This window comes from Podarcis cretensis (genome assembly GCF_951804945.1).
Source record: "Podarcis cretensis genome assembly, chromosome: 8".
Lineage (NCBI taxonomy): Eukaryota > Metazoa > Chordata > Lepidosauria > Squamata > Lacertidae > Podarcis > Podarcis cretensis.
The window spans coordinates 30,802,564-30,819,826 of record NC_137177.1 but is presented as its reverse complement, the minus strand read 5'-3'; the positions used below and the strand labels follow the sequence as shown (position 1 = coordinate 30,819,826).

General features: G+C 43.4%; 1 protein-coding gene across 1 annotated transcript in view; it reads left to right on the top strand.

Annotated features, from left to right (window-relative positions):
* Window positions 1-17,263, top strand: part of PSMB2 (proteasome 20S subunit beta 2) — a 33,246-nt gene that overhangs the window by 9,888 nt on the left and 6,095 nt on the right. The window contains exons 2-3 of the mRNA XM_079987807.1: window positions 1,278-1,400; window positions 2,788-2,858. Coding sequence (XP_079843933.1) covers window positions 1,278-1,400; window positions 2,788-2,858 — 194 coding nt within the window. The remainder of the gene's footprint in view (window positions 1-1,277; window positions 1,401-2,787; window positions 2,859-17,263) is intronic.

Genomic DNA, 17,263 nt, shown 5'->3' with positions numbered 1-17,263 from the left:
AGGTAATCAATTTATTCCTGCGGCCAATCAGATATTTCAAGCAAAAGTGCAATCCCAGATATTCTATGGTATCCCGCTATGGGTCCAAGCATATAACAGTGATATAAAAAAGATTCACTCCAGCTTTTTGAGACGTATTCTTGGACTCCCTCTTATGATCAAATATGAAACAATGTGTGCAGAAATAGGCATACACACAATGGAATACTGGGCATGGTCCACCTCAATAAAGTATTGGTTACGCTGCCATTTTCGCTGCCCTCCATCAAGTCTGCTCGCTGATTTGCTCAAAGACCCTTATAAATCAAGATGGTATCAGCACCTTGAAAAAAAAATTGAATCTTTAGGCATCGAGCTGGAGCTCCTGTACAATTCTAATGAGCAATATATTCTCCATAATATCCTAACTAGACTAAAGGATGTCGAGAGACAAAATATTATGGCAGCTGTAAACAAAATTTGCTCCCCCAGATTCTACGATTTAAATATCTTAGATTGCAGAGCCAATTACGTCTCTAAATTAATAATCCCAGCCCAACGTAGGGCTTTTATGCTGGCCCGTTTGAATGTTTTTCCCTCAGCATTTGTCTGGGGAAGATATCAAAACATTCCCAGAAGCAAGAGATTCTGCAGATGTTCTATGAATGTCCCGGACACTGTAGAGCATATCCTCTTTCATTGCCCATTGTACAGTACGCTCCGTCAACGCGTGCTGTCCCCCCTTTCGGGTGGTCTGGAACCCCAGCAAGCTGAATGTGTGGGACTCTACCTATCCGACGCTGACCAAAGGGTAACGGCGGGGGTAGCCGAGTTTTTGGCAGCAGTCCTCCAAGGAGCAGGTTAACAAGGAAAACCACTGATTCTATATGTATATATTTATATTTGTATGTAGCCAACTCCTGCCTTTTTATATATATCTCAAGGCTTTTATATGTTATTTTCCTTTTATGGTTTTACCTGCATAATGCCTAATAAAGGTTTGATAAGTAAGTAAGTATATTATGAAAATGTTGGTATGGGTGGCTGTTTAAAGATTAAAAAAAAAACTTATTTAAGTTCTTCAGATCTGATTCTGTAATTAATCCACAAGTGTGCAAGTCTTGTTTATTCAATAAGTTACTAATGTTTTGATTTTGCCCATGAAGGGGAAATAGCCCTTGTATTAATCAGAAGACTCTGCTCATTTTGCTCTCACTCTGTCTCTCAAAATGAAACACTTCACTGTAGCTTGTCCTTATTTCTGACTGGTGTGTTTTTCCTCCATCCTCTTGATTTAGATCATGATAAGATGTTCAAGATGAGTGAGAAAATCTTGCTTCTATGTGTTGGGGAGGCTGGGGACACTGTCCAGTTTGCAGAGTATATCCAGAAAAATGTCCAGCTCTACAAGATGAGGAATGGTGAGTAGTGTGTGGTGCTGTGCCACTGAATGTATAGAGTAGAATAAAGAAGTCTAGGATTCGGCATTGGTAAGCTGTATGCTTTCTAAACACTGCAGACAAAACCACAAGAATTGTGATTATGTTAGATCCAGGCTGATAACTCTCTCTCACCCCAGATTTGGCATGCACCTTGATTTGGCTTAGTTGCAGAGAATGGATCTGTGCCCCCTCCACTCCATGTCTCAGATCTGTCACTCTAGCAGTCTTCTTTCCCCACTTCTCATGAATGACACTGCTGAGAGTCTACAGAGCACTTCTGCCAACTTGGGGGAAAAATTACATTCTTGCAGTTCTTTTCGACTCTTAAGAGTCAGTCTGCACACCCGGAACAATAGCATAACTGGGGTGTTTTACTTCAAGGTCAAGGTTTGGGGTGGGATCCCATAGTTAATTTCCTCCATCTGTATTCAAAGAGCAAGCAAACTCTCTGTCTTTAGGAGACTAGTACTTCAAGAATAGAAAAGAGTAGGATAAATACACACATTTTCTAAGGGGAGGGAGTTTTTTTACTTGAGGATTCATTCAAAATATTGATTTCCTATCCACCCACCCACAGTTTGGGGAGGGAAAGTCCTAACAGAGTGGTACTAGATAATTCTGCATCCTTGGATTAACTCATAAGTCTTCCATACACCCTTGGTGCCCATGCTCCCTTACTTCAGTCTATGTGATCACAGACCTAATCAACTACAATTGCACAAAAGCGGAATTTGCCGTTATATAATTCAGTTTCACCTGAAACCAGCAACTGTCTAGAAGTTGCTGTGTGCAAGCTGTGATTTCTGCATTGCAGGGGCGTTGGACTAGATGGCCCTTTGGGTCCCTTCTGTCTACAATTCTAGCTGTTCTCTCCCTTCATAGACCTGGAAAGGAAGTAATATTAGATGCCCAGGTGACAAGGCTGGTGACATTCTCTGCCCCAACTCATCTGTTGAGGAAGGCTTCTGGTCCTGACTGCAAGAGGGTGGAGTATCATTGCTCCACTTTAGTATTTGTTCAATGTTTTTTTAACAAATACTGTTCTTTTCTTTGCAAACCAGCTGAAGATGTTGCTGTACATATGTTAGGTATTCTCCTAAAATGAATTTCCACTCACCTTCTGTTTATTAGCAGCCTTGTACCTGGCGCTTAGGAATTCCAAGAAATCAAAATATCAGTGCAACTTTGAAATCAGCGTTTAAAATCAGTGTAGTTTTGAAAAGTTCAGTTTGCCATCTTGATTCAAAATGTTTTCCACTTACATCCAAACAGCTGAAAGCCTTTGTGATATCTCAAGAGATGTCCAAATGAACAGCAAACAAATTGCCAAAATATATAGTAGATGATTATTTCCTTTTCTTAACAGGGTATGAATTGTCTCCGACTGCAGCTGCCAATTTCACACGCCGAAATCTGGCTGACTATCTGCGGAGTAGGGTGAGTAGGGCAGCTTTCAGAAGTTGTTCTTTCTCTCTGTTCAGGAGGTCCCCTTGACCTTTCAGTATGCTATGGGTCATGGGGGCTTCTGGAAGAGGGGAGAATCGTCCACAAGGTTGGACAGCACTTCTCTCCACCAGCAGCCCCTGCCCCACGTTCAGAGTGGTGAAGGGGAAATTTTCCTTCTGCAAACTTAAGCTCTAGTCCATTGATTTTATTAAATAATGATTTCAAAGTGGCAAACATAGTTGCCTCAATTCTATTGGCAGTGTGAGATTTTGTGAACGCTGCTCATGTACAGTATTAATTGTAGGGCAGTGGCATGTCAGCTATCAGGGTGGATAAAAATCAATGTTTTAAAAAATAATGATAAAAAAAATCAGATTTCTTTTATTTAAAGTGGATTTTTAAAATAAAATGCTTTTGGAGGAAAAATCTTTCTAAAGATCATTTTCTATTTAAGTTACATTATAGACCAAAGGCTATTCATCAGGAAATGAGGATTTGTTTTAAGTTTTTTATGTGTGCTGAAACTCAGTCTAAGGTGGGTTTTTTTTAATCATTTAACCACATCAGTTAACAAACATGGATACATATGCTATAATGTTATTGTTTTAGTTAAATAAATTGTTTAAATTGTTATTAAGGAAATGATAATTTCTCTCCTTCCAATAAAGTACAGCAGAAAAGTTGTCCAAATATAAATAGTTAACTTATTAAACCTCAGAATAATTTCATAATTATCTGTTAATGTATTTCTAATAGTATAACCAAATCAGTAATTTTTGATATAACTGTAAAAACTTCTCTGAAAATTTATTATTCCAAAAATGAAACCTTCATCTGGTTGTAAATATTAAGATTATACCAGCAAGAACAAGACTTTCTGTAAAAAAAAATGGTTTAAATCAAGTCTTACTGACTAGTGATTTAAATCGTGATTTAAATTGATTTGATTTAAATCAAATCCACCCTGTCAGCTGTGAAGTGGGACCACTCTGCCAAACATACAGGAGCTTGCATATTGACTTTCCCTTACAGATAATGGCACATAGTACATACAGTTGCTCTGGGAAAAGCAGGTGCAAAGTTGGGAGCCAATCTAATAGCACGGCCCTGAACATGCCACTGCCATACAGGCAATGATCCAGGGAATAAGGCGAATATAATCAGGATATTTGAATGTATTTTTTTTAAAAAAAAAAAACCCAACTCACTTCTCCTGATGCTTTTGTAATGACTATTAATAGGAATTCCTAAGAGGAATTTTTGAGTGCTGCGTTTACCTTTTAGTGAAGGTAGCAGTTGGGAACAGGTAGCAGGCATTGCTGAGTCTGTGTTGCTTCACAGGGATGGGAAATCATGTGCCATTTCAAATGGTTCTTAAATGGTTATGGTACTAAGTGATATATTTTAATTGAAAATAGCCTTTCTCCTCATTTATGTTCTATGACCCACTTTTTAACCAAATATGCATTTGGGGATCTATATCTTAATCCTTTGTCTTTTATATGCATGGTGGTAGTGGTCCTGTTGTGACCCACCTTGGATCAGGCCTCAACCCAACCTGCCAGCTGAAGACCAGTGTGCCACATATTTGCAAACACAAGTGCCAAAATGTTTATTTGGTGTCATATGTGAAAGCTTCCCAAAGGGAGGCTGCTTGGACCCCATCACTAAACTAAACTAAATTTGAAACCCTATGCCAAGGTTAATAGAGGAAGGGCTGTACCCCAGAGTTTACATGAAACTGCATCATACTTAGCATTTACACAATGTGTTTAATTGTTAAAGTTCTTAACACGCAGTGGGCTACATCCAAATGTCTCAACAAGCCATGCTCCAAACAAGGGAAACTTGATTTGTTCCTAACTGAACAGAAACTTGTACTTTCCTTCCCTTGTGCTCAGTTTGTTGTGACATCCGCACGCAGCTGCTTGGTATCTATATTACATTTGAATTTATTTTATGTGTGTGCTGCTGTTGTTTTAAAATGTTTTATATATGCAGTGTTTAAAACTGTTTATATATGCAACCTTCTTACACTGTTGTATTGTAATAGTATAGGGCACAATTCATAAATGAAAATAATAATAATCACCTTGTACATTTTCACAACAGCCCTGTAAGGTAGGACAGTAGTATACAGTGTACCTCGGGTTAAGTACTTAATTCGTTCCGGAGGTCTATACTTAACCTGAAACTGTTCTTAACCTGAAGCACCACTTTAGCTAATGGGGCCTCCTGCTGCCACTGCGCCACCAGAGCCTGATTTCTGTTCTTATCTTGAAGCAAAGTTCTTAACCTGAAGCACTTTCTAGGTTAGCAGAGTGTGTAACCTGAAGCGTATGTAACCCGAGGTACCACTGTACTCATAATGCAGATGTGATGTTCAGGCAGTGATTATCTTACGCCTGGCTAGTGAGATGATAGCAGAGGCATGATTCAGACCTGCAGATTCTGACTTGTAGCTACTACTCTACACCTGCTGTGAGCCAATGAGCATTAAGGTTAATCAGGCCTCCACAGAAAAGCAAAGAAATCATTCCTGTTTTCCTTTTTTCTTCTCTTGCAGCTCTTTATCATTGCAGTATTTCTTCTCCAGGTCTTTCTGATATGACATTTGTTCTTTACTTTAAAAACGTAAAATTGCAGGCATGTGCCTACTCATGACTGAGTGCTGCAGGGCAGAACGCACCACATAAAAATGGAGATTGCATGTGACCAGCCTCTTCTTTAGAAACAGACAGCTGCTTTTTTCACCATGGTTGTTGTTGGGGTAGCAGCAAGCAGTTAATAACTGAGTGTTCTCCAAACTGGCTTTGATATCTTTTTGCTATGGGGCAAAGGCATTTCACAAAAAGGTGCCTTGCAAGAGCTGAAACCATATTTGTGACCGTAGAAACATGCAGATAACAGAATTACATCTACCATGAACATTATTTCAACAAAATTTATATATCACTTGAAAAAAAACTTTAAAATATATAAAATAAAATATTAAAACTCTTGATAGACTACAGTTAAAAACAGGTATTTTAAAATATCTGAAAGCGTTTTAGAATCAGCAGTAGCTAAAAACCCAGTCAGATAGGTGGGGTACAAATAAAATAGTTGTTGTTGTTAAAAAATAAGGTAGGTGTACTACAACTTGTCAGTATAGACTTGCCTAAACAGGTGCCAAAAAGAATACAGCGAAGGCAGAGAGTTCCAAAGTGTAGGTGCTGCCATGATAAAAAAATTATTTCTTATTGCGGTGTGAGCCTCGGGTTAAGAACTTAATTCATTCTGGAGGTCCGTTCTTTAGCTAATGGGGCCTGCTGCCGCGCAGCTGCCGCACAATTTCTGTTCTCATCCTGAAGCAAAGTTCTTAACCGGGTACTATTTCTGGGTTAGCGGAGTCTGTAACCTGAAGCTTCTGTAACCTGAGGTACCACTGTAAACTGGTTCTAAGCTGTTAAGGGCTTTATATATTAATTGTAACAGCTTGAGCGTCAACTAGTAAGTAGGAAGACTGTTGCTGGATCTGACTGTGTTCTGTTCACATTTTGTTCTAACCATATACCACTTGATATCTGGATACTCACAGGTGATACTCACAAGTGAGGCAGACACCTTTGCCTGTGCTTATTCCAGATATTGCACCAAATCTGAAAGCACATTTTCACAGAAGTCTGAACTCAGACTTGAGAGAGAGAGCGCCTTTTAGTGACAAAATATATTAGTAGGAAGATTGTTGAGACTTCCTGAATTGAATTTTGGGGAAATGTGTGATTTAGTGCAGTAGACATCTGTCAGGGAACTGCCATCGGAAGAACAGGTGGTGGAAAGGCTCCCGGAGAATACCAGAGACACTGCAGCAGAAAAGGGAACCAGTAGGGGGGGAGCAGGAGCTCCAAGGGAAAGGGAGTCGGAGGGGAGGCTCTGGGATACTTCCGGTGAGAACAGTGAGGAGGTATCAGGACCCCCTTTAGGGACCCCCATCCCTCGCCGGAAACTGTCACGCAGAGAATCCAGGAGACGCGTTTCCGTTAAACAGCTTTTATGTTGGAAACGTTTCCGCAAACGCCCACTGTCAGATTCTACCAGCGACTGACGGAGCCATTCCAAAGGGCTCCGCTCAAGGCAGAGATTTACTACACTGAGTAATCTCTGAGGGATCAAGCTTTTACGCACAAGCAGCTCATTATCCCATCACAACATCTTCAGAAGTAAAATTGGCTTACTGTACTAGAAGTCATGTAACTTCAGTGGGTTGGGGATTTCCCACTCAGAGTAGACCCATTTCAATTAATGGGCCTGAATTACCCATGTCCATTAATTTCAATGGATCTACTCCAAGTAGGACTAACATTGGCTACATACAGCCCAATGTGCCTGAGATCCCTTGATTTCATTCTGCAGCTAGAGGCTTTATAGCACCCAGATGTTATTGATTTAGCTGGGGTGTTCTCAGTATTAACTATGGAATGGCATGAATGTTCAGAACCTTCCCTTTCAGAACTTGGGACTCAGATGCTGGATCAGACTAAGTATTATACCGTAAGGCTTATAGGCAAACTCCTGGGGGCCGCATACCATTGGGGGGCAGAGCCAGAGGCAAAAGTGGGTGGAGCAATAAATGTTGCTTTTATCTTTGTTCAGTAGATGATGTTCAGGCATGTTGAAATCAGTTTCTACATGTACAAACACCCCATGCAAGGCTCCACCTTCCATCCTGACAAGCAAGAGCCTTGGCCCAGATTGAGTTGAAGAGATTGACAGACTATAACAAAATACTGGTTAATAGGCCAGGTCTGCACAATTTGTAATCTAGTGAGCCAAATGTAACACACACGCATAAATTATGAATTGTCTCCTGCCAAGTGCCTTCCCATCCTCCAGTCCTACTTAAGAAGCAAACTCCAGGAGTCTTACTGCATTTGGCTTTGAGAATTGCAAGTTGGACAGACTTGTGATAGGCAGTTCTTTGCAACGGTCGTGGTGTTAACTTTTTCAGTTTCCAGAGTGAAGAATTGTTTTTCTCTCAAGCAGCCACAGACAGCAGAAAGGAATTAAGCCCTTTAAAAAAACAACCTACTGATAAGGACTTCACTTCTCATGCAAATGCGCAGATTCTGTTTAAATTGTTTTGAGAGAAAGATTAATGGAGCAAAGCTGTTTGATGTGCTGAGCCAAACAAGTGCTTTTTGTCAAAACTGAACATGAAGCTTTGAGTAAATATCATATGAAGCTGAACTGTGTGCGCACATGTGCGCATTCTCTCTCTCTCTCCCTCTCCCCCTAATTCCATTACTGAGCTTTTCATGGTCCTTTTGCAAGAAACTGAAGAAAGTTCTCCTTCCTCAGCTGTCTTTTCCAGCGCAGGAACATGAACGCAGTTCCCTCCTCCTATCGCTTCTGCTTGTTATCTCCTTCATCTGTTTCCTGGCCATCAAATGGCACCAGATGCATCTCTAAAAGAAAAGAAAACATGTTGCTATCCTAATGCCATTATACCAATCTATGGTGCAGATGCAGTTGGAATACTGTGTGCAGTTCTGGTCTGACCTATTGTAGAGTTGGAAAGGGTTCAGTAAAAGGACAACCAGAATGATGATGGGGATGGAGGAAAGGTTGCAGTGTTGGGGGCTTTTTAGTTTAGAGAAAAGGCTATGAAGAGGGGACATGATAGAAAAGACTATGCATGGTATGGAGAAAGTAGGCAGACAATTTTTTCATACCACTAGAACTCATGGACTCCTGATGAAGCTGAATGTTGAAAGGTTCATGAAAGACAGAAGACATGGTTCATAGTTAAACTATGGAAATCATTCCCACATGAGGTAATGATGGCCACCAATTTGGATGGCTTTAAAAGAGGACTAGAAAATTCATGGAGGAGAAGGCTATCAGTAGCTACTAGCCCAGACGGCTATGTTATTCCTCAGTGTACACCTCTAAATACCATTTGCTGGAAACGGCAGGAGGACAGCATGTTCTTGATTTCAGGTTTTGCTCATGGGCTTCGCAGAGGCCTCTGGTTGGCCACTGTGAGAACAGGATGCTGGGCTAGATGGACCACTGAAATGATCCAGCGGGCTTTTCTTACGTTCTTAGGGCCCTGGTGGGACACCTTGTCAATTGGTTGTATAATATTGTGACTATGGTGAGATATTCTTATGTGGGAGGCAGCCTTTTCTTGTGTCTCTACTCACAAAGGAAACAGTGGGGCCTTCTTGCTTCCTAGCCCTCCAGGCTGCTGGGCACTGCCCTGAACCCTCGCCTGACTCATATCACCTGGGGAAACCATGGTCTGGCTGTCTGCACTGTGTCAGGGTCATGCACTTTCTCGAGTTTAGGCCAACCAGGTTAGAACTCCATTTCTGGTTTTGAGATAGCTTGCTCAAACCTGGGGGGCAAGTGGAGTGCATGTGGTGAGATGGGAGCATGTGAATGCAAAGACCATTTGTGACTGCCATTCCGTGGCTTCACGAGTATGTCAGAACTGGGCCTTGGGATGGCTGCAACTTTCACTGCTGTCTCCCTTCAATTAGATGTGTTGTTTTGGGGGTTCTCAATAAAAAACCCCAAAGCCACTCAGTCTCTTGAATATTGTTGATGTGTGTTTAAATGTACGTAGCATTGCTGGATGTATATGATGGTTTATAATAGTGTTTTATTTCATTGTTTCATCACTATTTTTGTCCATTGTATAAATCTTCCAGTGTTGCACTTCTATGTAGATCTTTCTGTCTGTGTTATAGTTTTACAAGGTTAATACTTGAATTAATGCATGACCTTTATTTTGACAGTATTTGACTGGTCAACTGACTAGTCTTTCTCCCATCCTTCCCCACCATCCTGGGCAACCTCCTGGCTCTTGAATGAGCAGCTAACCCTGGTTGACATGGTATGATATTGTCTGCACCAGTATGTAGAAAACCAGATTGCAAAATAATAGCATATTTGGATATTGAGTATAGCAGGCTAAAATAGGGAATGCTTTTTGGGCCAGTTCCCTTTTATGTGTGTGTGTGCGCGCGCATACATGTATGTATACACACACACACACACATATACAGTGGTACCTCAGGTTACAAATGCTTCGTGTTACAAACTCCACTACCCCAGAAGTAGTGCCTCAGGTTGAGAACTTTGCCCCAGTATGAGAACGGAAATCACGTGGCGGTGGGAGGCCCCATTAGCGAAAGCGTGCCCCAGGTTAACAACGGGTTCGGGTTAAGAATGGACCTCCGGAACGAATTAAGTTTGTAACCGAGGTACCACTGTATATGGATTTCTAGTTTTCCCTTACCAGCCTGTAGGGGACTCCTTCAGAGAAAGAAACATATACCGCAATTACTAGGTTTTCTTTCCCAAACTGTCCTGGTTATTGAGTGTTCCCTTCTTGCATTGCTGTGCAAGGTCATGTGACCTTTGGAACAGATGGCCCAGGTGACACTGGCTTGGAGCATCCTCACTAACGAGGGCAATTTAACATGCCACTTGGCGAAGAGGGGGTAGCAGGATGCGACAGGGCGGGACTCTGCCTCCTCCCTCTGCGTGCCAGGTCCCTTGAGGCCTGATCCTGCCTGTTCCTCTCCCTCTGTGCCCATGCTTGCCTCCCAGCTTACCTGCTCCAGATGGGCCACACAGCAGGGAGGACACTGGCAGAAGCAGATGTGTTTATTTACCGGAGATGAAATGTTGCGCTCTTGCAGATGGCAGTGCCTTCCAGCAAACAGTGCACTTTGACACTGCGGTTGTGCCACTTCGGGCAGGGGGGTAAGGGGGGTGGGGTGAGTCCTTGCTTTCTGAATTATTTCCCTACCCTTCTTTTGCATGAAAGGCAAACAGTCTTACAATGGGACTCTGCAGCTCTTGGCATCAGAGCGAGCATCTCCTGGTCACTTTGAGGAACATGCTTTCATTTCTGGGCTGCTTTTCTTACCCTGTTCTTTCAGTATGGGGTGGCAAACAGTTTTTGTAGCCATTTCCTCTTGTAGTTTAGGAAGTGCTTGCTTGCTTCCATCTTATCACCTCTAAATGCAGAAGGCCTTCTCGGTAGCGGCGCCTGCCCAGTGGAACACCCTCCCATCAGATGTCAAGGAAATAAACAACTGTCTGACTTTTAGAAGACATCTGAAGGCAACCCTGTTTAGAGAAGTTTTAATGTTGGGTGGTTTATTGTGCTTTTAATTCTGTTGGGAGCTGCCCAGAGTGGCTGGGGAAACCCAGCCAGATGGGCAGGGGAATAATAATAATAATAATAATAATAATAATAATAATAATAATATACAGCAGTTGCAAATGGATAAAACACAGTTTTAATCAAACAAATATGGCCCTCCTAAGCAGAAAATTGCTGCAAGAAAGAATATTCCGACTAAACATTCCGAAAGTAAGAGCTGTTCAACAATGGAACAGACTCCCACAAGAGGTGGTGGACTCTCCTTCCTTAGAGGTTTTAAGCAGAGGTTGGATGGCTACCTGTCATGTATGATCTAGTTGTGATTCCTGCATTACAGCGGATTGAACTAGATGACTCTCGGGGTCCCTTCCATCTCTACAATTCTTGAGCCAAATAATCCTATAGTGACGATGTGTGCCAAAAAGCTCTCTGAATCAACAGTGTCTGGAAAAGGTTTGTATAAACGCTGTTATAGTGTGCACACACACGCAGAGTATGCACACATCTGACTCTCTAGGATGAAAGAGCAGTGGCTAGTGTTCTGGGTGGGCAGGCCTATTCCATCCAGTGGCATTGCTGGCTCTGCTAGCTGCCATGGATCAATGACACCCTGTTCTCCCCTTCCCCCCTTTTTCCTGCTGCTGACCAGACCCCTCTTTAATCGCGTGATTCTAATCAGAAGACATTTTAAAATGGGCTCACAAACGTTTGCCCTCTGGGCTCAGCAGTCAGAAGGGCAATGTCCTATTTTCTCCCTTTGTGCACAAGTCGAAAGAGATGGGCCCCACAAGATATGGGGTCTCTGATGACGTGGGGCTGCATAAACCCTAGCAGTGTTTGCCTCTTGGGGAGGGGGGAGGCACATGTTATGCTTCCAATTCCTGCAGGCATAAAATCGCCAAATTTGGGGGCTGGGTTAGCATTTGTCTCCTAGGTTGGGCTCAGTTGATCGCTCCTTTAAAAAACACTCACTAATATTTAAAAATATGAACACAGCTGCTTTTGTTCTGTGAAACCTGGAGCCATTTTGGCCCTGCAGGGTTGAGTTTGCCAAGAAGCAATGCTGCACGCAGAGGTTGGGAAATGGGGAGGGGCTGCAGCTCAGTGGTAAAACGGCTGCTTTGCCGGCAGGCGTCCCAGGATCAGGTACGACTGGAAAGACTCCTGTTTGAAACCCTGAAGAACTGCTGTCTTTCAGTGTAGATGGAGAAGGGTGGGGAAACGTGGAGCCCTCCAGATGTTGGATTTCAATGCCTGTCAGCCCCGAGAGCATGGTGGGAGTTGTAGTCTGGAGGACCACATATTTCCCACCCTTGATTGTAGATGTGCGGTTCTCAAACCTTTTTCTCTGGGCCACACTTTCAGAATAAAAATTTGCTTGTGCCACACCATTTTTTTTAATTGGCAAGAAATACCTTGGGAAACAGAAATAAACAACAACTAGCAGTGCTTGATTTATAACATAGAACACATCTACTATGAGGAAGATTGTCTGGTACCTTCAGTATAAATCTTCAGGTGCCAGGCGAAAACATTCCTCTTCAACCAGACCTTTGGCTAATTAACATTCTATAGCTTTTTAAATATGTTTGTGAGGGGGGGGTTATTATTTTGTTGTTTCAGTTTTAACCATTTGTGCTTTTACCTTGTTAATTTGTGCTTTTTACCTTGTATTTCTATGTTGTGAACCTCCCTGAGATCTTGTGATGAAGGCTGATATATAAATCAAATACTTTATAATATGCTCACCGGACATCCAGAAGGTATAAAGCAAAGCAGTTACATACAAACATGAATTGTTCCCAAAATATCCATATTCTGCAAATATATATATAGATACTGTACTGTACTGTACTATGCTACACTGCACTACACTGAAATGTTTAAATGTTTCTTTGACTGTCCTTGAATCTTCCTGCCACACTTGCCATCCTCTCCTACCACACCATTGTAGTGTGCCACACCCTTTGAGAACCACGGATGTAGACAATATTGAGCTAGGATTAATGATATGACTCTGTATGTGGCAGCTTCTCATGTTCCTGCTGCTGAATAATATGAAGCTGTTGAATAGAACATAAAGCTTTGGGAGTAGGAGCCTATTTAAAAAAACCACCACCACCTGACCAAATCTACACTGCGATGAGCCTGCCATTATAACACAACCCACAGTGCTGCTGGGTCCTGTGGTTGTGTTACTACACAGGGAACATGACATTGGCTGCCCATGGTTTGGATGGGGCAAACAGGTGTTTGGGACAACCCATTTGGGAAAAGTTTGAGGTACCCTTAAACCTGGACTTAATGGTCTTATGGGGGGCCCCACTTTAGATCATAGTGTGTATTACTTCAAAATATGGTAAGCCAGCCCTGCTGCATTTGGGGAACCCTCCTGCTCACTCTACTGAGTGGGGGGCCCCTGGACATCTGCCCCGAAGTCCTGCCCTGACAGCACCACTGCGTGCCCCCTTGCAGCACCTTGATTATAAGGTAGTGGCAATGTTTTAGATTAGCAAGTGAAATTGGCTGGGAAAATGAATACTGTGTTAACTATCTGGTATAATAAGGCATCTGTGTCATGTTGCTGCTTAAGTCATTAAATTTGGAAGTGGTTTTAATTACAGCGGGCAACTGCTGCTCTAATGAGAAGAACAGAGAGCAATCTGGAGCTGATGCCAGGGAGTGGGAACGTTCGGCAGATTGGAGCGCATTCCCAGCGAGGAAAATCCAAAGTGTTTGTGGCTTTTTTTTTCTTTTTCTTTTTTTTAGTTTGAAAGAGAAAATGAGAGAAATGATTAAAAGGAAGGGCATGAGAGAGGCTTACCAGGCAATGTGTGCTATGGACAGAAAATGGTTTCACCCTCTCTCATTCTACAGTTTAGGGTCATCTGGTGAAATTGGTCAGATGCAGCAAGGGAATGGGACTTCCGGCCTCGGGCCAAATGCAGCCCTCCAGGCCTCTTTGTCTGCTGCCTGCAACTGTCCCAGGCTGCAGTTTTCCCTGGCCCTGCATTGTACCCTGTCTTTCTTCTTGCCTAGCTGGAATGTGTCCTTGAACCCTGATAACACCTGTTGCTTGTCTAAATGGAGGATAGAGAGGGGTGTGTTGGCTACTATACAAAGATAGTATTTATACTTGTTACTCTGCTGACTTTTGCCTCTGGTCCCGCCCACCACTGGGTGGCCCTCATAAGGTTGCCCAGGAGGAAATGTGGCCCTCAGGCTGTGAAAGTTTCCCCACCCTGGGCTTAAAGGTTCTGGCATGGCAAAAGGAGGTAGTTTTCCACAGCTCTTCCTTATAGTCCAGAATTCACTGCCACAGGATGTGGTTGCACATTTAAAAGGGGGTTAAACAAATTTGTGGAGGGTAGGTCTGTCAATGATGAGATACAAAGAGATCTAAATCTTCTTTGATTTGAAAGAGAGGTAGAGCTGGGTATCATCCGCATATTGATGAACACCCAACCCAAACCCCCTGATGATCTCTCTCAGCGGCTGCATGTAGATGTTGAAAAGCATGGGGGAGAGGACAGAACCCTGAGGCACCCCACAAGTGAGAGCCCAGGGGTCTGAACACTCATCCCCCCCCCCACTTTCTGAACATGGCCCAGGAGGAAGGAGCGGAACCGCTGTATAATGCCCGTAGCTCCCAGCCCCTCTAGATGGTCCAGAAGGATGTTATGGTTGATGGTATCAAAAGCCACTGAGAGATCCAGCAGAACTGAGAGAAACAGCTCTCCCCTTTGTCCCTAGCCCGCCGGAGATCATCAACCAGTGCGACCAAGGCAGTTTCAGTCCCATGATGAGGCCTGAATCCCGACTGGAAAGGATCCAAATGTAGCTCTCTTTTATAAGTGAAGAAAAATGTGACATGCACCATGACCTCCAAATCAGTTTTCAGATTAGTTGCTACTTTAAACCCTGTCAATGTTTACATATGTGAAATTGGGAATTTTTGCTTCAGTGTGCATCATGTTACACTTCATTACCCTACCGTGGCCCAACTAGCATCTCATGACTAACCATAATCAGTAAGCCAAGAATAAGCCTTGGCTACAAATCAGTTTGTTGGGAGTGAAACAAACCACAATTGTTTCTTCCCACTACAAGCTCAGAGGAGTGAAGTGTGCTCAATATGCTTGGGCATAGTAAGCGATGGTTTATGGCAGGGGTAAGGAACTGCTTTCAGCCTGCTGACTACCTTGCCATTGGCAAGGGGGGGCAGAGGCAAAAGCGAGTGGAGCAACAAACATAAATTTTATACAGTAGGCTAGTTTCTATACAAGCTCATACAGTCCTCCCTGGACTCCATCCAGGCAAGCAAGAGGCATCAAAATTTCAAGGACCCATTTCCAGCCAAGCTAATGGAGACTAATGGAGGATGCAAAGCAGAATGGTTGAGGGGTGTGAACCTGAGAGGGTCTCAAGAACCAGACAGAGAAACTAAACTCTACTGGATTTGATCAGTCTCCCGCAGCAGAGGAGACCCATTGACATTAACTTAGACCTAACTTAGTAATGTCCATTAGCTTCAGCAGGTCTACTCTGAGTAAAGCTAGCATAAGATACAACTCCATGAATCCTGAGGGATGCATTTGACCCTGTGCTTGTCCCATGACAGCTTATCTGCACCTCCAGATTGTAGGCTGTATAGCTCCGAATGTCAGTTGGCTGGAGGGCAAGTCAAAGGGAAAGGCTCTTGCCTCTGGAGGCTCCCAGAACATGGAGGTGCCTGGCTGGCCGCTGTTGGTCACAGGACACTGTTGCCTTCTTCAGCGTGTACAGTCACTTGATGCCTTTGCATGTACCAGTGGGCCACCACAAAGCAAACACTTCATCTCACTTCACCTCAAAATGCAGGGTTCCTCAACTGAGTCCAGTTCCTGCTTTGAGCATAGGGAAACAAAGTCCACGGCTTTGTGCACCAGGCTGCTGTGGGGCTTCTGGCCTCAAACCAGAAAGGTGCTTCCAAGGGCCAAAGGAGCTCTAGGACATAATGCTGCAATTTTACATGATACAGAACAAGGTTTCTTGATCCTCTCATTGCCGCCCTCCTCCCCTTCACCTTCTGGGAATGCAAAGACTGCTGTGTTTGTGCACAGAATGAAAGCTTCTCTCCCTCCACCCGCAGGCAGGCATTTATACACTTCCCCGTTAAAGTGCTGCTCCGTACGATGATACATTTAATTATAGGTGGCACTGCCTGGCCTGGGTCCAAAGAGAGGCTGTCAGTTCCTCTCTCGTTGTCCACGCTTAGTAGGATGCCTTCCTCGCGCCCACTGTGTCCCCCTCCCCTCCATGGTGACTTTGGCTTCCGCCAGATGTCACACCGCCACTCCCGCCCCAACCTCTCATTGCTGATTTTGTGTTGTGTGTGCGTGCGTGCGCGTTTTGGTGTGGTTGTCACCACTCTTCCCTTCAGCTGTAAATTCTGAAGGATTTCACGCTCTTCCTAATCACTGCAGTTATTTTAAATCCAGCAGTAGAGAGGCAAGAATCCCACTCCTCCAAGTTGGCATTGTTGTTGCTTTTTATGCACTCTTGTTTGACTCTTCTTAATCAGCCTTCCCTTAAGCTGAACTTTCTGAAGTGTACTTTTAGAAAAGAAGCGAAAAAGGCAATTATTTTTTGGGGGGAGAGTGCAGCGGGGGTAGCTGATGTGGTGATGGGAGTTGTCATCCACAACAGGTTTGAGTCTAAAATCCATGTGAGCCTTGGAATGTTTTATGTGAGGTGCCCATAGATAGGTGACGACTGTTTTTAATGTACGTTCAAATTCATGCTCCGTCACAACACTTGCTGGAACAGCTGTGGTCTTGGCTGGGCCCATCTCACAGGGTCATTGTGTGTACCACATAAATCAAAGATCATACCACAGTTCCTCCTCCACACCCAGGAAAGGGAGGCCTGGCTGTGGTGTCAAATCATACAGAGATGTCGCCAGTTGCCCTGTCTCAGTGTCTCAGTACTTTGTGCCTGTTGGATCCTTGATGAAACTGCTTCTATTTATCTGTGCTTCGTTTCTGGGTAAAGTGGTGTGTTTCCTTCCCATTTTATAAAGACAGCATGCTGATTTTGCTCTTTGAAAGACTTTGGGCACCATTGGCGCAGAAGAGAGCTTTATGTGCGACCTGAACAGAAGCTTTGAGGAGAAAGGTTGGGACTACAGTCAAGTGTATGACACATTATGACCTGGAGATGTTCTTGGATGGTTTTAAAAGAGGATGAGGCA